The sequence below is a fragment of the Ixodes scapularis genome, unplaced genomic scaffold (assembly GCF_016920785.2).
Source record: "Ixodes scapularis isolate PalLabHiFi unplaced genomic scaffold, ASM1692078v2 PGA_scaffold4__175_contigs__length_147842914, whole genome shotgun sequence".
Taxonomy (NCBI): Eukaryota; Metazoa; Arthropoda; class Arachnida; order Ixodida; family Ixodidae; genus Ixodes; species Ixodes scapularis.
In genome coordinates this window covers 87,612,888-87,636,968 of record NW_024609879.1, presented here as the reverse complement: position 1 = coordinate 87,636,968, position 24,081 = coordinate 87,612,888, and the positions used below count along the sequence as shown (strand labels likewise).

At 43.2% G+C, this 24,081-nt stretch overlaps 2 protein-coding genes across 2 annotated transcripts; one reads left to right on the top strand and one right to left on the bottom strand.

The window, feature by feature from the left end:
- LOC121837804 lies at positions 1-3,373 on the top strand. Its single transcript, XM_042293623.1, has 3 exons — positions 1-949; positions 1,074-2,149; positions 2,909-3,373. Exons 1-3 carry the CDS (start codon positions 1-3, stop codon positions 3,371-3,373), a joined length of 2,490 nt encoding a protein of 829 aa, XP_042149557.1.
- A 3,933-nt stretch (positions 3,374-7,306) lies between these two features.
- On the bottom strand, positions 7,307-23,811 carry LOC121837635. Its single transcript, XM_042293323.1, has 6 exons — positions 23,760-23,811; positions 21,340-21,381; positions 17,665-17,685; positions 11,823-11,929; positions 11,609-11,719; positions 7,307-7,348 (listed from the first exon to the last, which is right to left on the bottom strand). Exons 1-6 carry the CDS (start codon positions 23,809-23,811, stop codon positions 7,307-7,309), a joined length of 375 nt encoding a protein of 124 aa, XP_042149257.1.
- Positions 23,812-24,081: the final 270 nt, after the last annotated feature.

Genomic DNA, 24,081 nt, shown 5'->3' with positions numbered 1-24,081 from the left:
ATGGATAGGCTGAAACAGAAGCGAAAAGCCCTGCGTTCACAGGTAACAAAGCTGCTGACAGAAATCGATACAGCTACCCAAACCGAAGTGCCGATTGAGGAAGAGCTCAACGTCTTACTGACTCGTCTCAACGCGCTACATGGTCAGCTTACCGAAACGGACTCTGCCCTCGAACCATTGTTGGCAGCAAGTGACATCGAGCAAGAGTATGCTCGGACCGTCGAGTACAGCGATCGTATCGTCACCTACTCGGCAAGACTGACCTTCAAAGCGCGGACCCTACACGAAAGAGCGAGTACAAGCGGTCAAGAAATTACAACAAACCACCGCAGTCCCACTTTGTCAGTCAAGGTCAAGCTACCAGAACTTGAACTCTTGAAATTCAACGGACAACGTCAACAATGGCAGCCCTTCTGGGAGCAGTTCGAGCAGGTCATCCATGGTAACCCAGAACTGTCATCGGCCGAGAAGTTCCACTACCTCAGATCGGCGTTGTCGGGAGAGGCTGCTGCAGCGATTGCCGGATTGCCACCAACGGCCAGCTGTTATGAAGATGCGCGGGAGATCATAAATTCCCGTTACGGCGACGAGGCGCTGCTAGTAGATGACCACATGATGAAACTAGCAGAACGGCAGCCAGTTCGGACCTCGGAAGACGTCCGAGGACTACGACGACTACACGATGACCTCCAAGCGCATATAAGAGGACTCAAGTCTCTAGGGGTTAACGAAGATTCTTATTCGACTCTCCTTTGCCCCCTTGTACTTCGGCTGATTCCAGAAGGTCTTGTGCTAACCTTCAACAGAAATGTCGTTCGGAAGAAAGAACAGCGTCGCCCGGAAGATGAGGCTGTAAACGCGGCTGGCGAAGGAAACCAACACGTTGTAGAACAGTCCCAGCTAAGGCAACTACCATCACTTATGCAATTTCTGAGAATTGAAGTTGAAAGTAGAGAAAGAACGACAGTCACAAAAAAAACAGAATCAGGAGGCATAAGAAGTAAAGCAGGAAAAGAGAGTGGAGTAGCATCTCGTGCAGCAAAGCACAATTCAAAACCATGGACAAAAGGAAGGGCCGCGACACTTCTACAGAAATGACAAGCAGAGCTGTGTTTTCTGCAAATCAGCAGACCACGAGACAGAGCTGTGCACAACAACGATAGGTCTTCCCGAGAAGAGGAAGATTTTAACGAGCTCGGGAAGATGCTTTAGGTGCACGAAGAAAAACCACCTTGCCAAACAGTGCAGGAAAAACATTTCTTGCTCCAACTGCCAAGGTCGACACGCATCAGTCATGTGTGACCCAACGTTCTTGTCAAGCTCAAGAGACGACAAAGGCAGACAAGAGAAAAAACTGACCTCTGCTGGTCCAGTGGCCCTACAATCTACGATTAAAGACGGGGTCAACAAAACCGTCCTCCTGCAAACAGCGACAGTGTGGAGCTTGGGACTGAAACAGCGCATCCTTGTAAGAGTGCTATTCGACGGCGGAAGCCAGAGGTCTTTTTTCACAGAAGTACTCTCACGAAAGCTCAGATGCAAGCACCTGGGAAACGAAAGACTGACGGTAGGAGCATTTGGCGACCACACGACAGAACAAAACTTTCGCAGAGTTCTTGTGACTCTTGAAAATCAGAGAGGTGAAGTTTTCCGTTTGGAAGCACTTGAGACAAGCCGTATTTGTGGTCAACGATTGCCCTATCCAAGAGAAGAATTGCGTCCCCAACTGAAAAAAATGGGATACACGGCCGCGGACTTCTGCGAAGCTGAGGGACCCAACGGCGTGGACATACTGATTGGAGGCGATTGCTATTGGAACTTCGTCACGGGCCAAGTTAGGAGACTCGACGGAAAACTTCGAGCAATCGAGACGTCTCTTGGCTGGACCGTACACGGTCCAACAGAACTTTCAGCATCTGTCATGAAGAGCTCACAGATGGTCGTTCTCAACGCAATGACAAACAACATGGATGCATCTGAAATAATGCAAAGGTTATGGAAGCTTGAATCGATTGGTATAACCGACGAACCTCATTCTGAGACAGAACCCGTGATCGCGTCTTACAAAGAAACAGTTAAGAAGATCGGTCTTCGGTACGAGGTGGCCCTCCCGTGGAAACCCGTAGTGAACTTAGACGATAACAAACAAGTTGCGGAGAGGAGGCTTCAGCAGCTAACAAGGAAGTTAACTCAGAACCCTAAGTTGATGAGGGACTATGACGTCGCGATCCGGAAGTACACCGAAGGTGGAATGGCAGAAGAAGTGTCAGATGAGCAGACTGGATCTCGGAAGTTCTACATGCCACACCAATCAGTTTGTCGCGAAAGGAGCACCACCACTAAATTGCGAGTGGTATTTGACGCTTCTTCCCATAGCAAAAGCTCGAAGTCGTTGAACGGCTGTTTGGAAAGTGGCCCCAATCTGAACCCGGATATTGTCGCGTTGCTTCTGAGCTTCAGAAGACATTGTATCGCGCTAGTGGCCGACATCGAGAAGGCGTTTCTTTAGATAAGTATACAAGAAGATGATCGCGATGCGTTACGCTTCCTGTGGTATAAAACTACCCCACAGGTCGGAAGACCACTTCCTCCAATTCTCATCTGGAGGATGACGAGAGTTCCCTTTGGAACTACATCGAGCCCATTTTTATTGTCTGCGACGATAAAACATCACCTGGAAACAATGAAGAACGAGTATCCAGACACCGCGGTGCTGCTGCAAGATTCCATTTACGTGGATGACATTCTTACCGGTGCATCCAGCGAAGAAGAAGCCACTAAGATCTTCAGGGAATCGACAGCAATTTTCGAGCAAGCGTCAATGAAGCTGCACAAGTGGGTGTCTAACTCGAAAACGCTCTTAAATGAGGTTGACTCGAATCACCACGAGGAACACCCATTGGGGCAGGTTGCGGGAGTTTTCAAGGTGCTGGGACTAACGTGGAACCCTGCCACAGACCTCTTAACATTTGCACCAGACGATGTTCTGAACTTCGTAGAGAAGCACTCAGACACAAAAAGGTTTGTCCTACAGACTACAGCCAGACTCTACGATCCCCTAGGATTCTTCGCGCCATTTGTCGTGCGAGCAAAGATCCTATTTCAACAAATCTGGAAACAGAAGATGGAGTGGGACGACCTACTGCCTCTTGACCTGCGCAGTGAATGGCACCGATGGTGTGCGGATCTTCCATTGCTATGTGACGTCATGGTGCCACGTTTCTACAGACGGGGAATAGAGGGAGTGACGATCAGGACAAACCTGCACATCTTTGCCGATGCAAGTCCTCAGGCGTATGGAGCCGTAGCATACGTAACTATGACGAATGATCCCGGCTCCACGACATCCACGATCCTGCTTTGCAAGTCTTGAGTGGCACCTCTAAAAGAACTTTCTGTAGCGAGGCTAGAACTTTTGGCATGTCTTTTGGCAACCAGACTGAGTGTCTACATTAAGACCAAGCTGCAGGAGAACATCCACGAAGTGCACTTGTGGACCGATGCGAAGATAGCTCTTCATTTGATCCTCGGAGAAGCAAATGACTGGAAACAGTTTGTAAGAAATAGAGTCGTTGAAATCCGGCGAAACTCTGATCCTTGCTCTTGGAAACACTGCCCAGGCAAAGAGAACCCAGCGGACCTGGTGACCAGAGGAATCACAGCCAGGGAGCTGCTCGACAGTGAAGTATGGTGGAAAGGACCTAGCTGGTTAACAGTACCAGAGCGGTGGCCAGAGAAGTACGAACCGCAAGAATTCAATATAGAAGAAACAGAGAAGAAAAAGGTTGCAGTGTTACCCACGGCAACAGCAGACCAAACGATGGTTCCAGAAATTGAGCGGTTTAGCACAGCTATGCGACTTCGGCGAACAATGGCGTGGGTACTCCGCTTTATAATGAAGTCTAAAAGAATTAGCGCTTAAACTGGACCATTAACCGCGGAAGAATTGAGCAGAGCCGAAAAATATATAATAAAGAATGTACAACGTAGAGCCTTCGAACAGGAGATAAAGAATCTTCGAGACGGCAAAAAACTACCGCCAGATTCTCCTATAAGAGACATTTCTCTTTTTTTGGATAACGATGAAATACTTCGGGTAGAAAGAAGACTACAGTTCTCCGAAAAATCCTTTGAAGAAAGGCATCCCGTTGTGCTGCCAAAAGACGACCACTTTTCGAAGTTGTTGATAACTGAAGCACATCGTAGACTATTGCACGCGGGAGTGCGTGACACACTCGTGCAATTGCGGGAGCGATACTGGATCGTAAAAGCTCGTCAAATGATAAAAAAAGAAATCAAGAAATGCATCGCATGTCAACGGCTGAACGCCAGACCAATGTCAGAAGTGACGGCGCCCTTGCCCGCAGATCGTGTCACAGAAGAGGGAAGCCTTTGAGGTCGTGGGTGTTGACTTTGCGGGACCCGTATGGGTCACAGCGAGGAAAACAAAGAGGAAGGCATATCTCACGTTGTTCACGTGTGCAGTTACTAGGGCAGTACACTTGGAAATGGTACCGGACATGACGGCAGAAACATTCCTGCGTGCGCTCCGACGATTTGTATCAAGAAGAGGCGTGCCAAGAGTGATCTACTCTGACAATGCGTTGGCATTTAAGAGAAGCAAGAAAGACTTAAGCGAGCTTTGGAATGTTCTACGAGACGAAGAAGTGCGGAATTACTTCGCAAACAGCAGGATACAATGGAAGTTCATTGCAGAACGTGCCGCGTGGTGGGGCGGATTTTACGAGCGTTTGATCAGGTCAGTCAAGAACTCTTTGAAGAAAGCCATCGGAGTTAGTGACTCTCCTCACTGAGGTGGAAGCAATCATCAATTCTCGACCATTGACCTACGCGTACAGTGAAGCGCAAGAGCCTCAGCCACTATCACCGTCGCACTTCACGACAGGGAAAAGACTTACGTCGTTACAAAAACCGTCCGACTCCGACTTGCAAAACGGAGACGCAGAATCGCTGCGAAGGCTCTGGAAACTCAGAGAAGACTTCCTGAAATAGTTCTGGCAACGATGGTCAAAGGAGTACCTAACGGAACTCCGATCACTGTACAAGACAAGGAGGTCAAACCGACATCTCAAAGTTGGGGACCTGGTTATTCTTCACGAAAGCCAGCAACCACGCCAGCTCTGGAAGATGGGAGTTGTGAAAACATTGTTTTCCGGAAGAGACGGAAGAGTACGAGTCTGCGAGATCTGACTTCCCGCTGGTGCGGTTGTAAAACGACCAATACAACTTGTGTACGGGCTGGAAAGCGGTTAAAAATGAACTTTGTTCCCTTTTGGGGGGTGGATAAAGAAACCCTTCAGCGGAGCGGAAAAGAAGACGAGGAGGTTCGGGGACTTGGCCCGAGCGCGAGCTACAATTTCTATCGGGGATTTTCGTTCGGAACTGGGAAGTGTGAGTAACGCAGCTACCGGTGATTAAAGTAGTGTTTTTTCTTGTAGTCATCAACGCTTCGGCTCATTGGTTTCGACACCCTTGTTACACGGGCACATTTAACTGCAGTTACGCTAAGCTACAGATAGCGCACAATACTTGCCGACAACATTCTGCGGCTATGCAGTCAAAGCTATGGGCGAACGTGCGCTTGAGCATCTTGAGCATCTATCGAAGCAGTGCGCGCGCGCTCTTCACTACTACTGAAATAGCTGTCAGAGAGTATAGTGCGGTATGTGTGGTGCCGCGCAACAGCAGTTAAGCTGAGTTAACCGCGGTTAAGTGTGCCTGTGTAACAGGGGTATAACAGGGGTATTATACCCCTGTTATACCGTCGTGTTATACCGGTGTTACACGGGCACCCTTAACCCCAGTTAACTTACCTTTAATTGTTGTTACGCGTCGCCAGAGTTACCCCATTATACTCTCGTATAGCTATTTCAGAAGAACTGAGGAGTGCGCGTGCGCTGCTTTGATGTGTGCTCAAGATGCTCAAGCGCATGTTTGTCCATAGCTTTGACTGCATAGCCGCAGAATGTTGTCCGCAAGTAATGGCGAATTCCGCTGGTCGTTTTGGAGCGCGCCGGGATCGACTTTTCTGGAGCGAGCCTATTTCACTGGGCGATCGGGATCGAGACCGACGTGTTTCAGTGGTCGTCTTGGATTAGCTCCCGCTCCAGATCTTGATCTGGATCCCAGAAAAGTCGCTCCCACGATTTCGGCGGATTCAACCGGAAGCCAGCCGGGCCAGCCCTCGGCGCACACACGTGACTTCCTTTCTTGTGGGGCATCTCGCCTGATCTCGCCTCAGAAGAAGAAAAAACACGTCGCAGGTTGGGCTCCTAGATTGTCTCGACATCAGAAGAACTCGTGATGGCCGCTTGCTTACCCCTTGGCTGGACAGCCGGTTCGTTTTCCAGGAAGGAGAAGAGAAGGTATTTGCCGCGCTACGGGCATTCCGGCAATCTTTGCTAGAAGTGCCTGAGTCATTCCTGCCGCTCGTGCGTCGAAAACATGTTAGCGCCGCGATTGCGAAAACGTCTTTGAAACGGCCGCGGCGGCTGCGAAAAGGGGATTCCTGGGCAGTTGAATAACGGGAAGGCATCCGCCGATCCCGGAGCAGTGGTCATGTTCTAGCTGGGGATCCGTAGGCAGCGCGACCCCGTTCGGATCGTGTGCTCCAATCCAGATCTGGTCAACTGATCCCGGAGCGCTCCAAGACGCTTAGGGAACTTCGCCATAAGAGTGTGCTAACTGTGGCTTAGCGTAACTGCAGTGAAGTGTGCCCGTGTAACAAAGGTATTAGATGTTCAGTGAATGTCCCAAGCTCGTTGCACTTTAATTGCAATCTGGGTAAAGAGCTCAGCTTTTAAAAATGTTTTTGAGGAGCAATTTATTTTAGTTGCAATTTATCTCGGTGGCTCCAAGGCTTAGTGCCGGGCTACGGATAACAGGGGGTGGCTTGGGATTCTAATCGTAGTAAAAACAATGTAGAGTTTTTTTTTCGTCTTTTTTTTTTATGAGGCCATAAAAAAAGCCTAATATCCGCTTGAGATTGGATATTTCCAGGGGTTTTAATTTAAAGCTCGGTTATTTCTTGGGGTGTGCCATAAGGTTGCCGTAGCTAAACCCCATCTATTAAAAAAAATAATAAAACAGTCGAGCTGAAATAAAACACACAATCCAACATGTGCTGGCTCGTGTGCGCTTGTTGAGGGTGGATTTCATTTTATTGTTTAGCTTTACGATAATATTCTACCCACACAAACACGCTTTTCATTTAGAATATGTTTTTATTTAGCGGCCTTGTAAGGAGATAACTGGGCAGTCTCCTTTTTCACCCAACAGCCTTATTTCAGCAATATGGTAAAGGGCAGTTTCCTTCACTGGGGCATTTCTGAAACAGTTGTACATCACGTTAGTTAAACATATTTTTTTCACCAATGTTATACAAATCAGTGTCTTTTCAAGTTTGGTTGAATATATTAATCTTCTATGCATGGGGTCCTACGGTGAGCTCATTAGTTCCCCATGGGTTAGCTGGTTACAAGCAAGTGGGAAAACTGTTAGAAAGAAACATCGGAGACAAACGACTTTAATTTTAGGAACAGCAGGTCAAAACTGATCTGCAACATCTCTCGCAGTTGACGAAATAACTGACTTGCGCTATGGAGAGGGAGAGAGAGAAAAAAATGGTAGTAGAGAGATTGATTATCCTTTGTGAATCACTAATTACCACCACCCCACCACCTCCTCCGGCCAAAGACAAGCATGAGAGAACGCCAACCGAACAATGCAGCAACAATCCAACTGAAAACGATTCAGAAGGCATGGTGCTGGAAGCTTTTGGGAGTTCTTATTCGAGCTAGAATCCGGTTTTTTCTTGATGAAAGCAAGATTTATCTTTTTTTAGCACTCGCTATCTGTAGTGCTTATCAGGATCGTAAGACCAGAACAAGTCTAGCACGAAACGTTTAATAAAAAAAGAGTAAAAAAAAAAAAAGAGAGTGCTTTGGAGGTTTACACTTCAACTTCAGATTTATTTTAGTTTTCAATTGACACCAATGCCCTTTGAAAACACGGCATCAATAATAACACAGCACGCTCTACAATGGTAACTGCGCACTCATCCTCTATTATGGTAACCGAGAATATTATACGATCAGCATGCAAGAATTGCACAGTAAAAGGTTAGAAATTGTATGGGGCATTTTGACAAAAACGGAACATACATCTGTTTTATTATGACTGCTAACATTGCGAGATTGCAAATATTTCTATTTTTCTGAATTTTAAGATAACACAAAATGTCTGACAGCTGAATAAAGTAAATTTCAATACTTTGACAATTATAAGAAAGAAAAACCGAAGGAATGCACGATTTTTACGTTACATCATATCAAGATTTTCAACCGCTAACTAAACAGATATGTTGTCGCGTACAATCCGATACATCATGAGTATTGGGTGGCCTCCAAATAAGACTCGATCCACGATTCACCAAGATCCGTCCAAAAAAAAACAGATGATTAGATATGGGTACGAACCCCGAGAGCTACAAATTTTGACGGGGCCAAAGATATGTATAGCAATTGAGCCAGGCACCAGGTGGTGCCTGTGTCACGTTAGAAGGGGGTTTTATGGGCGGCGGAGAAAAGCTCACCGGAGAAAAGCTCACCGGAGAAAAGCTCACCGGAGATAAGCTCACCGGAGAAAAGCTCAACGCAAAACCGGCAGATGCGGAGAAAAGCTCACCGATTTTTTTTTTAATTTATCGGATTCTGCGTCAAACGTGGCAATTTAACAGAATTCGCAATCGCCACTTCATTTTTAAAAAAAAATGTCCCCTTTCTTGTAATGTTCTTGAAGGTCATTGGGCATATTCACTGATTCCTCAGGAATTGGTAATCACCCCTTCTGTATATTAACGAAGCCGCAAAAATGATATCAAAACATTGTACACCGGTAAAAAAGACAACAATTTATTAGCAACTGAGGGTGCGCCGTCGGTAGCTCTGTCAAATAAAGAGGTTTGTTCTTTGTGAGCTAATATGAATAGCGGTGTGGTGAGCCGTTTGAGCTCCAAATATTCTGTAGTGCCTAAATAGTTAAATAGGTATTTGTTGATGCAATCAGTGTCGGCTACGCTGTTTTCTTTCTGTTAATTTCACTAAGAAAACTTTAGTTGCGAGAACAGCTTCGTCCTGTCGTGTTCGTTGTCTTCACTCCGTCGTCGTCGCTAGAGCGGTTTTCATCATGCATAACGTTCACCAACTCGCCCTACTCGCTACCCTACAGAAGCTTACTTCTTATATAGGTCACGATATAGGGCATATAGGGCACTTATATAGGGAACTATCACTAAAGGCAACGTGCGGACACACCAGCACGAACGGCTTGAAAACGTGCATGTCCGTGGAAGAAAGAAGCCTCGATATCCTACTCAATGTTTTATCCTGTTTTCAAAGGTCAATAAAAGCTTCAAAGAGAATTTCAGGCTCCGCGTTGTTGCGCATGCACTTTCGGATTTTCGGTGTTTACAGTTTTGATTTTTAGGTTTTAGGGAGACATAAGTTTTCGAACTTTTTCATGTTATTCAAGTTCATAAAGATTTTCAGTTAGGCTTTAGTTGCCGAGAAAGTAAGCCGCAGAAAACACTGGCCCGCCATTATTAATTTGGGAGCAATATACTTAATAAGCTTGGCAAATAATACAAAAAAGAACATTTTCTTTTTGACAAAGCTGACTAACTTTAATGATAATAAATTGATACATGTTACGCATGATCCAAAAGCCTCCATATAAAAAGAAAAAAAAAATCGGTGAGCTTTTCTCCGCATACGCCGGTTTTGCGGTGAGCTTTTCTCCGGTGAGATTATCTCCGGTGAGCTTATCTCCGGTGAGCTTTTCTCCGGTGAGCTTTTCTCCGGTGAGCTTTTCTCCTGTGAGCTTTTCTCCGGTGAGCTTTTCTCCGGGATTCGGGTTTTATAGCCTCACTTTCTTTGCCGTGCGGAGTGTATATAGTTTTCACATTTCAATATTCTAAGCTTAAATGGTAAAACAAAGTGGCTAGGTGGCGTAAGCTACCGCCCGATCCAAAGGGCTCGGCCAGATTCATCCATCCATCAAGGTATCAAACATTAGGCTAAGGGCTGTCTCCTGACCCATCTAAATAAATACTATTCTATCCTTCGAAAAATTAGGAAACAAAAATTGAACCGTGCAGTATGCACACTCAGCTAAGACACTGCCAGGATGTTAACGGCGTTAAGACAAAATCAGTTATATTCCGAACTAAGAATAAACATATTAATATTACCAAGGATATTTTTATAAATTCTTCTCGGATAGAAATTGTTACCGCGTTTAAATCTTTGGGCGTTATTTTTAAAAGGAACTTGTCATGGGACGACCATATTAATCATATCGTGTCAAAATTATCTAGGATATCGTCGGTATTTTCTATCGCCATAAACACACTCTACCACTTAGAACAAAGTTAATATTATACAATTCATTATTTTATTCACATTGAAATTATGGTAAACTCCATATAGGGCACTACTACCTATACCAACCTCCACAAAATCTTTATGTTACAAAAAAAGATATTAAGAAGTATCTCTAAAGTGCCACTAGAACATCCAAACGATGATCTCATTAGTAAAATTGGTGTGATGAAAATTTTTGATTTCTATAAATATCCTTTATGTGCAAGATATAAAATGAAACAAATTTATCCCAATATCACATTAAAAACTTAGCGAAGCTAACAGATAAAATTTATAGATACCCAACACGAATTAAGGAACTTTGGGAAGTACTTTTTTTTTAAACAAACAACGGCCACCAAAGTTTAAAATATACTTGACCGACTACCCTTAACCAGCTTAGCAGGCAGGGTATTGAGCTTAGCAATATATCTATGAGCATCTTACGGGAAATGCTTATTTCAAATGTTTATTTCGAGCCACATTGTCCGCAATAAGCGCTAAAAAACTCTTGAATCGATGTTTTCTTTCGCGTTTATTTCAATGATGTCCTAACGTTCTGTGTATGTTTTCACTATTGTGTGAATTGTATCAATATGCTACTTAATCTTGTATAGCGTCAGCTCTTTTTTTGTATTTTTTGTTGTGAAGTTTGTCAAACATGTAGCTAGTTCACATGTAATGTTTTAATTTTGTATAAATCTTTGGCGCCTGCATCGCGACTGCTGTTATAGGTGGCTCGGGGCTCGTCAAGCTATTTTTACAGCTTTTTTGCTGTGTCACATTTTCAACATTGTATTTTGTTGGAAAAAATAAAGGTACCATTATTATTACCTCTTTCGAACGGTTTGCCTCCAGCACGCGCTCATCGCCTTCCACCGTGCTTCGGCTGCGCAAACACGCTCGAGGCTCGCGAGACTCCAAAGCGTTATTGAAGATAGGAAGCTCGCGCTGGGGGCGGGACAACAGTAGCTCCTCCCTGCCATTCTCATCTTATCCGTAACTATAGGATGAGATAGTAAAATACCTACGAAGGGTACGCGAGACTCAAAGCCTTAAAAACAAGAGTTCTGGTTTGGTCACATTTCAAGTTGTTTCTTCAAGGGAAATAAACTAGTTTCTTTGCCCTCCTATAAAGTCACTATGTACTGCACTTTTCTACTCACCATTTTGTCTTTGTTGCAAATCATGTCGTCTGGAATTCGACGAACTTCAGAAGTTAACTCGTTATTTCTTTTCATACAAATGTATGTGCAGTTATGGAACCATATTTGTTTCTGAAAGGTTGAAACCGAATTTTAAAAAAAAAATGCAAAAATAAAAAATTTAGTTTATTTCAGGCTTTTTGGACATATAGTATGACTGATTGAGATTATTTACCTCGTTTATTTTGTATTCTTGGTGCTGTCCACCACACCCACCGAGGAGTTTTATCACGTATTGTTTCCTGTCCTCCAAAGAACCGATAAAACCTGGCAAATCGGAACCTAGGACGAACGACAGAAAGCGCGTTCTGCATAAGAGCCATTAAAAATGCTTCCGCACATAATTTCTCCTCTTCATTATCATTACATATTATATTTGGAGGAACTTAAACATTTGAAATCGAGTAAAGAATTAAAAAAAAATTGATATGCTTTTTATTCAGGCTTTTAGACGCGTGTTCTGAAATCTGTATATAGCATGATTGATTGAAAATGACTGGTATGCTCTAGACAACTTTCCCGGTTGTTAAGTCCCGCATTGCATAATTGGTAGTTATAATGGCGATAAAGATGGAAGTAAATAAATGAGGGCACCCTAGAAAGCTTTTATATTAAAATAATGGTGTCCTAAAATGTTTGGTTGTGAAATAAAATCTAGGCATGAACAGCTAACACAACGGCGTAGGGGCTGCATACCCATACAAAAAAGCCGAATTGAGACACAGACAAATGTTGGTATTTTCCTCCGTTTGTGTGTTCTCGACCAGTAAAGCCCCAGCCACATGAAGCGTCTTTCATGCGTCTCAACCGCGTGGACGTCCACCTGTGTCGGGGCGCGTCGCTCGAGGTGACCCGCAACAATGCGAAGTGCGCGAAGCGCCAATATCTGTCACGGACAAAACCAGGTGGTAAAGACGAGAAGGGAACGCAGGGGAAAGCGGTATGACGCAGCAAACCATGATCGCTATACTCCGTTTCACCTTCAGTCCGAGCGCAGCGGAGGCTAGGAGCCATCCCAGCCAATCCAGCGTGGAGAGAGTGTTATGTGACCTTGAGCTCCCTGCCTCGCTCTGGCCAACCGAAAGGTCACGCGATTTTCTCCCGGCGCTGATCGGCTGGGATAGCTCGTGGCGTCCACTGCGCTCGCACTGAAGGTGGAACGGAGTATAACATCGGTGGTTCCCCCAACCCTGCCTTCCCCCCCCCAACCCCCCCTCCCCCCCCTCCCCCCCCCCCCCCCCCCACACACAAAAGAAAACAACAACAACAACAGACAAGAAGACTTTGACGAGCTTGTTGGGACAGATGTAGCAGTAAGAAAGCAAAAAAACACAGAGGGACAAAAACAGACATGTACAAGCTTTCATGTCTGTTTTTGCCAGTCTGTTTGTTTTTTGCTTTCTTACTGCTACAACAGACAATATGTTTGACGTGTTTGTTTTGTCGTGACCAGTTGAAATTGTTTGAGAGCGCGTCAAATTCATTTATTTGTATACAATGCGCGACGGTGGTGTTTTTCTGCAAAGTAAAGCTAGAAAATACGCAATAGGCAGACCTTGCAAAGATGTTGCCTACTTCTTTGTGTAGATCAAAGCGTCGCCAGCAGTATGCTCCCATCGAGACCACCGATGTCTGCATCTATGCCTCGTCGTTCCTAAGCAGCCGGAATACATGGGCCATTTCGCTCAAGATTATTAAATTATCTCTATGACCAGATCTCGGCGTCGCCGCCGGAAGTGGCTTGCCAAGCAAAGAACATAGAACTATTTTAATGTACGCGCTAGAGGTTCAGCTGGCACTGATGTCTACAAGACTTACGATTTCAAATTGAAGCAGGCAGCAACCAGTCTAGTTTTGCGATATTCCTGCACAATCCCATGGGAAAACGCGCTTGTACTTTGTCTCTTCGTGTGAGGATACCAGGGATCAGATTTGTTACTTGGGTCGCAGCGAATAGTAGGTTAACTTTATTAATATTACAAAAGTGCAATTGCTACAGTATATATCTGATCACTATGCGATGTTTAACTTCGCAGTATTTCGGGCACATTCCTATTTCCCACTTCACGCACATAAAGAGAAGCGAGGAATCTAAGCAAAGATAACACCTGACAAGAATGTAGGGCTTGTTCAAGGTGCGCCATTTTCCCGATGACACTAATACTGATAATCTGCGCAATATACGGGCCTCTGAAATGAGCCCCATTTACGAGCGGTTAAAACACGTAAAACAGTAAAAGTACACGGGCAATAAAATGTGTTTTTCTGTTTATTGTTGTGCCGCTCTTCTCGGTCGATAACTGTTTTCTGGCTTTCCTAAAATTTTTTAAGTTTTCAAGCACGCAGATAAGAAGTTTTGAACGTATAGTACAAAACTACCTCACACCTATACAAATGCAGGGAGAATATTGTGATTTTTATATATTACATATCGCACTAATTGCTGAATTTCCCTTCATGTTCATTGTCTACTTGCACACGTAGTTACTGACGGCGTTAGTGCATAGTTCTTGACATCTCTTGATTTTCAAGATGCCCTTCTTTGCAGCAGATGCAACGACGTATACGTGACTGTTTCGGGATTGACAGTTGATTATCTCTGACTTAGAATTAAAAAAAAAAAAGAATGTTCATAATCTCTAAATGAACTCTGTGCAGTACCAATACACTGTAACCACGTAGTTGTCCGATGTTTTAAGCCTGGTCGAACTGGTGACACTGCGCAGCGTTTGAGTGACGCGGGTCGGAGCGCGTTCCCATGGAATTAGCCGCCCTTTTTCTCTCCAGGCGCGTGCTGACGCGGAGGGACGATGAAGCGCTGATGAAGCGCGTAAAAAACGCGCACATGTCGTTGGGCCTTTATAGTCGGCGACAGGTTAAAAGATCTGGGGAAGCACCTCCTCCTCTCTCGACTTCAGCAGAGCGAACGCTGGAGAAGAGGCAACCTCCTCTCCAGCGTTAGCACTGTTAAAGAGAAAAGGGGTGGGAGGAGCTTTCCCTGAACTCTTAACCTCTCACCTACTATAGAGTTAAAGGCCCATCGCGTAATGGCGTAAGATGGAGTTATCTTTATGGCGTTCCAGATGATATTTTCAACTTCGTCATTTGCAGGCCTTACAGCATTTTCAAGGATATCAAAAGAATGCTTCGTATTTATATAGCTGTAGTTTTGTAACTAATTAAAATTTATAGTATCACCCAATGCCCAAATAAGGATACACAACAGGTAGACTGTTTATCGAATAGAAAAAAAATTTAAATATTGCAAAATGTGAGCCAGAAACGTCAATAGCCGCTGCACCGACTGTGTTATATACGGGTTGTATGCGGGTCATGTGACAAGCTATGAAAATTTGAGGATTTATGTTGTTCTTGACTAATTGTTAATATATTTATTGTGCATCGTTAAGACATTAGCAGCTCATGAGTACTTAAATTATTCAATGAAGAAACGAATGAATTAATGAATGAATCTTATTAAGGCTGAAGCTTGTGCTAGTTGTTTGTGTGTGCGCTAAACAACGAGTTTAGCGCACACGAAAGACAAGACAAAAGAAGGTAAAGCAAAGTTAACTTTTAACTTAATTACGTATTGTTAATTTTGTGGCATATATACCAGCACTGTTCTACCGTAGTGTTTAATTTCTGTGCTCTGTACTCACCGTTTTAAAGTAAATCAATGAATAAATTAGACATGTTTTCGCTAGTCAGTTTTCTATCAAATAGTCAGTGCTTGCAGTTGACATAAATATATATTATAGCCAAATATGAGGAAATTTTGCTTGAGGAAACAACATAACAATTAAAAAGAAATAACAATCGAAGCCGCGAGTTTTATGCGGATATTCTTGCAATGTATGGTCATGAAAAGCAGAAAATAATTGATGTTACTGCATTTGTCAGAAATATCCCAGAACAAAAATCCTAAGGGAAGCACTGGACATATGAGGTACCGCAGCGGAACGCCGACCGGATGGAGGAAATCCTTTATGAGACGGTTTGAGCGTTTTCGTTCATCGGGATCAGGGATACTGAAACCAACCTATTTCGTAATAGAAGGGGTAGATTCCGGGCTTTTATTGGCGTTCCAATATTGAACGTAGGACTCCGCAGCTTTAATAATAGCAATCGCGCGTTCGAGTGTAAGGTCGGGTAAAGTAAGGTGGATCAACCTTAAGTACACTCAGGCACGTAGCCAGTGGGGAGGGCTCATGGGGCCCAGCCCCCCCCTTCCCGCCCCCCCCCCCCCCCCGAAATCTTCCGTTTTGCTGGAACCTCCTCTCCCCCTCCCCCTCATACAGCATTTTGTCATGGGCGGCCCCCCCCCCCCCCCCCCCTCCCGAAACAAAATCCTGGCTACGTGCCTGAGTACAATCAAGGTTGATCTAAATTGTGCGTTATCTAATGTTTGTGAGCAAACAATTATTGCCAGCAGTTTTTACACCACATGAGGCTTCATACCAACAGACAGGGACGGGTATCGCCATTTGCCTCGCTGCAAATTCAATCTTTAAAGAGCTTGAATGGCGATCATGTTCCTGCCTCCAACCCTTCGACAGCAAAATGGGTTTATACATATAACCGGGCTGCCGGGTCATCGTGCCGATGTGGTCGCTGATATGTCCAGATACTGTTAAATCGTGCGAATTGTTGTAATCAGTAAAACGTGTTATTTCACGAGCGTTTTACTAAAGGTGCCATCGCAGTTCCGCTTAAGCAAAGCGGGCTATAGCTAGTTGTTTTTTGTTTTTTTTTACATTAGACGGCAAGACTGCTGCAGCGTTCAGTGAAAATATACATTGACGTTGATTGGGAAGGCTCATGTGCTGGTCTGTAGCCTACTCGTGTGTGAGCTAAAGGAGTGAAGACTCTTCCAGTTTTAAGCGAGTTTTCCTTCAAGAGCGATATCTTCTTGAAGATACCTGATGTTTCTTCTAACATTTAATCACAGGGTCTACGAGACAATTAGGTGATTGTTTTTCCTCTTTTGTGATGTTCTGCTGTTTTCTTTGTGGCATTTCCAATTTAAACACTTTTCAAATGAAATAAAATTTCAGTTGTGCTAGAGACTGTGTGCGTCGTGTTTGATTTTTGCAGTCTCGGCGTTTTGTTATATCTAGTAATCTCCACCGGCACGTTTGCGCCCTCACTTTCTGTTAATCGCTCACAATGTTAAGAAACGTACGACTTTATCTTCTTGCCATAGATCAAAAAGCATAAAGCTATGACCCAAGGCACAAATGAGAGAAAGAGCAAAATCCTACTGGTCTCTTTCACGTGAGCATGTTATACTCATGTAATACACAAGCTCCGTCGCTATCACATATCTTTTGTGCACGTGAATCTGCTTCATTCTACTTCACTGAGTAGTATCGCTGGATGCCGCAAACCTAGCGTCTCTCGGAAGAAAACCTGCGGTCGCGTGCACTTTTCGGTGTGATTGCGATGATATAATCGTAATCACTTAAATATTAAGATGATAGGTAGGTTCAGTTTGCGTATTTAGATAGACGAATAGAAAAACATTTAATTACAAAATAATTATATGAATAGAAACAAAATATTCGAACGACAATCTAAAAGTTATGGGAATTATCTGCAAATAGTATTGACACCATAAATGTATTTATGTTATTTGGCGCAATAAATGAACTGAAATACAGCAACGTATAAATCTGTTGAACTCTAAAAATCTAAACAAATACTGTAGAATACAGGCTAATATAAAATATGGCTGATTAGGTAGACATTTTAATCTTGTGATATCACGATATTTTATGAGAGCTTAAAGGTTGTTTGCTTTTGCGTACCAAGTCGCAGTAAATATAGCATTCCAATTAATTTGTTCATAGTGGACACCCTATTTTTTGTGTGAATGGGATTTGTCAGTTATCACTGAATTTAAAACGATGGATGGTGGAAAAATTGATACACAGCTTAATAAACGTTTCATGGTTTTCAGTCGATTGAGAAATTAAGCAAAGTCCAAATGCACTCGAAACCAAATCTGTGCTCACCGAGTGGACGGTGGACTTTTGCTTCATGTTGAAATGTTCAGGATCAATGCAATCAAGGAGAAAAAACATATAATTGTTATTGGGTGTGAATATTTCAGAAATTGCAAAAGTGGGAGAAGAAAATTGGGCTATAGCCAAGGGTAGTTTCTCAAAAATGCAATCAATTGCCTTTAAACACTTTTAAACCAAGGCCAAGATACTGCACGTTGGTTTGAACCATGGTGTTGTTATACGACTGTTCGTTTCAGTAAGCAGGAATAAAAACCAAGTGATAAACCCGCAACAGCATTGCACTTTGAGTCCTATTGGCAGTCGGGTGTTAAGTTACATACAGTTACCTAACCGTATACGTTGTGTTAGCAGCTGGGTATTACGTTTAACTTAATGCGATGTCACAATCCTCTCGTTTTGAAATCAGAAGAAATACTCAGCTTCAGTATTTAGAAGGTGGTAGTTTTCAAATTCATATGAGCGGTGGATGTGAGGATGGAAAGTATTGAGAAGTAAACGACCATTTCTTGTCGAGCGTATAGCTTTGACGAAAGCAGGTGCGTTCTACGTTCCACTCGTGCACGGAGTTGAAGAGCGCACAGATTACTTTCAGAGTAAAAAAAGGATGTATGTTATTGTTATCAATATTTGTATAACATAAAAATTGACAGCAACCTTTACTCCTAAGGCTTTATAATGAATAAAATGCAGTATCTAAGGGGCGATTGTTAAATCGCACATATTACTTTCAGAGTAAAAACTAAAGCGAGAGACACTGCCGGTGGTTGGGAGGATCTGCTGCAAACGCAAGGCCAATTGATTCCGCCCGGATTTCTCATGCTTCACGCTGGCCCTCTATAGAGGCAATATCAGTGTGTTGTGACTTTGATTGGTATGTACGATAGTTATAGCTTGGTTGGCATAGCTTAAATGCAGCATATCCCTGATAAAAATTTACTGGCCTTTTTTTCTGCGAAAATAATCTGTGCATCGTCAATCGCTTAGTTTCCGTCCAACTGTAGCACTAGCGGTCCAGGCAAAATACCTAAGTTTCAGAAATAACTGTTACTGTATTTTAACAAAAAATACGACCGGCTTTTTGAAACTTTGAAACGTAGGGGCTGTTCCCTGTAGCTGTTGCCACTCATCTTCATAAATTTGTGGACTCCTTCGGCCGCCATTTTCCCAGTGTAAACTTTTGAAAATCACTTATAACTCTTGAACCACATGACAGCAAATCCTGAATCTTCGGGCATATGGTCTAGACCGCTAAAGTTATATTTGGGCGGAGAGTGAACGTTCAGCGATGCGTCGTTTATTGTTAAGATGAATAATAATAATAAAAAACACTAACATTTTTTTAGGAACACAAAATTATGGTTTTAAACGACTAAGTGCATCATTTGGTCCTCTGAACTCCTATTTGCTCCCCGAAGAGACACTTTGGTTCAAGCGAGGTACCGTTTGTAAAACATGGAGACTAACCGCCGAATTCAGAAACCTCACTCAAACTAGACTCAAACTGGAGGGCCCCTCCACTTCCTCGAGGAAGGCGCGAGGGCCGGCGCTGGCCAATCGTGAGGACGGATCCGCCGTCGCGATTGGCCAGCGCCGGCCCTCGCGCCTTCCTCGAGGAAGTGGAGGGGCCCTTCAGTTTGAGTGTAGATTGAGTGAGGTTTCTGAATTCGGCGGTAACTGCACTCAACCGGGACTAACCAAGAGACGTGTGCGAGCAAAATCAGCCATTACTCCTCCTCAGACAGGTCTGCATCTGTATCTTTTAGTGCCTGAATGCAAATGAGATGGTCGCCAGGAAGCATTTCGTTTGTCTTCGTGACATGCACGCCTCAGCCCAGCTCGGCTGAAAGCGTGGACCAAACTCAGACGAAACTGGTGAAAAATATTACTTACTCTGCACCGACTTTTCAGACATTACACAAGACACTGCTGACTTTCGCGCCTTGTGGGATTGCGAGTTAACGATTCTTCTGAATTCAGGGCTATCAGAATATTTCGTCAACAAAAATGTGCTGATATTTGCAGTGTTGGGAAGTAATTTAAGTACATTGTACTTTAAATACACTTCAAGTAGATTCAGAGGACTTGTACTTTACTTTAAGTACATTCAATGAGTATGTGCTTGTATTTACTTACAGCATTGTTTCTGATACTTTTCGAGGAAAGCACCTCTCCCGACTTTTATTCACATTTCCCAAATATAAAAAAAAACGTCGTATCGGTGAAGTAAAAACGTGCTATCGTCTTTCGAGACGTCACCTGGTCATTTCTCTGAGGGGAGTAATGGCGGTTATAAGATCGATACAAATAAATGCCTTCTAGCTGGGGCTCCGCGTGTCTAGAGAAATCCGAAAAACTCCGAAAAACACTTCGTGCAGGCGTCGATTTTTACGGTTCAGTTTAGATCAAGCCTGGTGACTTTGGAGACACTATATATACGTGTGACAGTATAGATAAGGAGGCGAGTTGATACTTATTAGTATTGAAGCAGTGCGACTGCACACGGAGTCACGGACGAAGCAGCGTGTAAAGTTTCTCGCTTCGTCCGTGTCCAGTCGCAATGTTTCAATATGAGTATATGCGTGACGTGTTTCCAGTGAAAATGACAAGACAAGTTTGAACCTTAAAATATATTAGTATCATACCATATCTGGATTTTAACTCCCACTTCTGTGTGTTGAGACAAAGAAGAGGATGAGCGTAATAAAGTCAACCTATTTTGTCCAAACCGATATGCGTGATGTTTTTAGTGGGTAAAATACCCTAAAATAGACACCGGCTGAGGACATAGTTCGAACTGGCGTCAGTTATATTGGCGACATTGGCCTCTGAAAGTGTCAGAACCTGCAAATACTTTTACATTTTACAGCATTTTATGTGTATGTATTTCTGCATCCTGTGCATTCCAGTGTTGATGTGATGGACATTGAACACTTACGCTATTCACACTTATTTCGGATGGCCCGCACTTCTTTAACTTTCGCTTCATGACCAATTTAAGTAGAAACAAAGATAGTTGTCTAATCGGTACTTTTTCATATTCAAAATTAATAATTGTCACACGTAGCAGAGGCACAAATATTAAATTCCACCTTTATTTTATTAAGTTCGGTATATGATTGTCAGTAAGTAATGCCTAATACCTATTGCAGCAGTTATTAAAAAAAAAATGCAACACTCCAAGAAATAGGGGGTGTACGCGGGTACTCTTCTTGTCCCACATGTAACTCCCCAAAACTACATTTCGTCGTTCTGTCTACTGACGTGGCTTGATAGCTGTTATAATATAACGTACTAAATAACTAATGTCCGTATCAAAGACAAGAAAAACAAATTACTGAGGCTTTGCAGCCGGGGCGAAAAAACCTTGATTGTCTTCATGTAGCCTTTAATGAGTACATTAGCTAATAAAATAGGTTGTACCGGTCGACTATCAAGACGCTCGTAAAAGTTGGTATCGCCAGCTTGACGTCAGTAGACAGAACGACGAAATGTAGTTTTGGGGAGTTACATATGGGACAAGGGGAGTACCCGTGTACGCCCCCTTCTTAGAGTGAAGAATAGGACAGAAGCAAAGAACTATATGCCAGTGATTGACTATTGAAAGCGCTTCATAAAATGTTTATGAATTGAAAACAGAAGATGCGAGTGGAAATAATAAATTACCTGGTGCAGATGAATTACCTTCACCTTCACCGTTCTCAGAACCTGAAAAAGGGAGCGTAAACATTCCATAAACCATGAATGAATCATATTCTACAACATCAATTTTAAGAAAAGCGAAGGAGGTTCTGACGTGGCGGAGCAGACCACATCTAGTTCTTAGTAGAAGTTGTACGCTGATAAATATGCCGTGTATAAAATATTTTCCGTTGACCGATGAAACCCAACAAAATCTCGCACGAGCACCTAAAACAGGACTAGGCAGTGCATTCATTCGATGAAAAGACGCCTGTGCTATGACTTCGCGGATGTCGTCTTTTGCATTATGGGGCTGTTTACTCCAATCATCAGATTCTTAGCGCAGTATCTGAAAGTGTGGCAATATGACACTTGTAGGCGATATGTTTTACAGGATCTTCCAGACGGGCTGCAGCAGTGAGGATACAACCAAAGGTCATTATCAATTTTCAGATATTGCCGGTTTGAGAGCTTTGAACAGTGAACACGTGTGCACTCCACGAGAGCTGCTACAAGCCTCTTGATTGAAAGCCTCTCATGGTCGCTCGTGAGTTCATGGAACGTGAACATATTTTTCACCCAGAAGCCCTAGAAAGCATAATTTAAAAAAAAAAAAAGTGAATTGACTTGCCTTGCAAGCAGTTTAGCGGTTGTGCCTGGAACGCGTCTGTGTTTATAATTAATGTTCTTAGATTGATAATTTCACAAGCCCCACAGAAGAGCGCCGCTTGAAGGTAGAACTTGTATGTCGCCCGCACGCGAGAAAATATGGGCGGATAGCGATCCTAGCGACACCGGCGTTATACCGCTCCTATGGGCACCTGAGGCGCACAAATAAAATTTAAAAAGCTGGAATTTACGAGTTTTGATCGAGCCATGATTTATACAAGGTGTTATTTAGGCTTTGCAGAGTGTTAAAAAATGCAGCCAGAGCTACGCAAACGCGGTCTGTGCAGATGAGTTACTCGGTCAAGAGGATATAATATATTAAAATCATCAGGTGGGCTGGTTGGTTATACATCTTTAAAAAATTAGCACTATACCCTTGTCGCTACGTTCTTCCTCCCTTCTCTTTGCGCTATTTTTACCAAGAAGGATATAATATAAAGTGTGTTAATCGTCACGATAAGTAACTTAAATTTGTTACTCTTTAATTAGGGCATAAAACCCTACGGTTTTATTTATACACTTTTTGAGTGTAACGAAAAATATAGTCGAAAATGTTTTCATATGCTTTAGAATGATGTTATCATGCCTCACAGTGAGAAATTAACTGGCTTTCACTACTTGTCTTGATATATTTTCTTTCGTTTATAGGTGGTGATCAGTACAATACAGTACAGCTGTGGAAACAGTAAGTCGAAATGATTTGCGACTATATTTAGGCGACGAGTTGTCTCGTAAGCACCGGCTTCTTCCCGGTTATGCTCAATATGTAGTTTATACCCTAGATACACGAGCCGTTTTAACTGTGGTTAGGCAAAGGCCAGTCAGCGGTTAAGGAAACGCCAGTTAACAATAACAAAAGCCTTTTTTGCCATTGTTGGATGAAACAGATTATTATATGGGTGCAGAGGCAGACCACATCTGAAGGATAAAGTTTTCCAGCGAAGCTGTATATGACTCGTTGGTCGGATATCTTCGTGTCCGTCAACAGAACTGTTGTCGACAAAAAACCATGACGCGCGCCTTAGCATTGTTCGCGCGTGCTTGATTATTCATCATATGGTTTTGACACAATTGTTTCAATAAGAAAACCACAAAACAAGTGTCAAAACCACATGATAGATGATAAGGCGCGTGCGAACAATGCGAAGCACGTAGCGCTCTCCGCATGCGTTTCTCAGTAATGATAATGGTTGTATAAGCTGCCGTGGCAGCGGCAGAGTACGAAGTCTTTCATATATAAAAAAGCTTTGGTAGTCTGCATTTACTTTTCTTTCGTCAATCTTTTGGTACAGTGCAGTGGGCAATCGTTGCAGGTGATACCAGAGCTTCGCTGGCCAACCACCTTCACGGCGTGGACTGGAGGCCCAACTTTTTTTTCTAAGGTATTTCCGAAGGAAAATACGATAGCAAATTGTAGAAAGCCACTATTCTGTGGAAAACTATGCTGTGGAGTAGTACATTTAATTTGGTAGCATCCTATATGTTAAAAGGAAAAGAAAAACTGCACGACCTAGCCATTTAAGCTTCAGTGATAGCTAAGGTTTCGTGTCAGTTTTGCTGCTACAAAGCGTACATTGTGTTTCCACGATTCAAATGCTACATCCCATTGGATGTATATCTAAGAAAACTGGAAATGTATAAAAATATACAAAGAGAACAAACCCAGTGAGCTCTAAATGAAAATAAGCGAAATGGAAATATTTGCTAACAAGAAAGACAAAATGGCATATTCTTACCGAAACATACTACAGCGAGTACGAAGAGAATAAAAAACTTCAGTTTGAACATCTTCGTAGCTCTCTCTTAGTACAACGAATGACACGTAGCGTATACCTCCAGGAGGCTTCTTTCTTTCTTATATAGGCGCCTTGCACTGACGTAACATTGCATACTTTTGAACACCATGCAAGAGGAAGAGAGAGAAGCTGTTTTTGTAAGAATTTTGAGTGACAGGTTAACCTTCTATAATCTTCTGGGAGGAGAAGAGAGACGCCTGTGCAAATCCGGGAGGCACAAAGGAGGATCCTGGTAAGAGGAGAGCTCCTTCTTCCCCTTTTT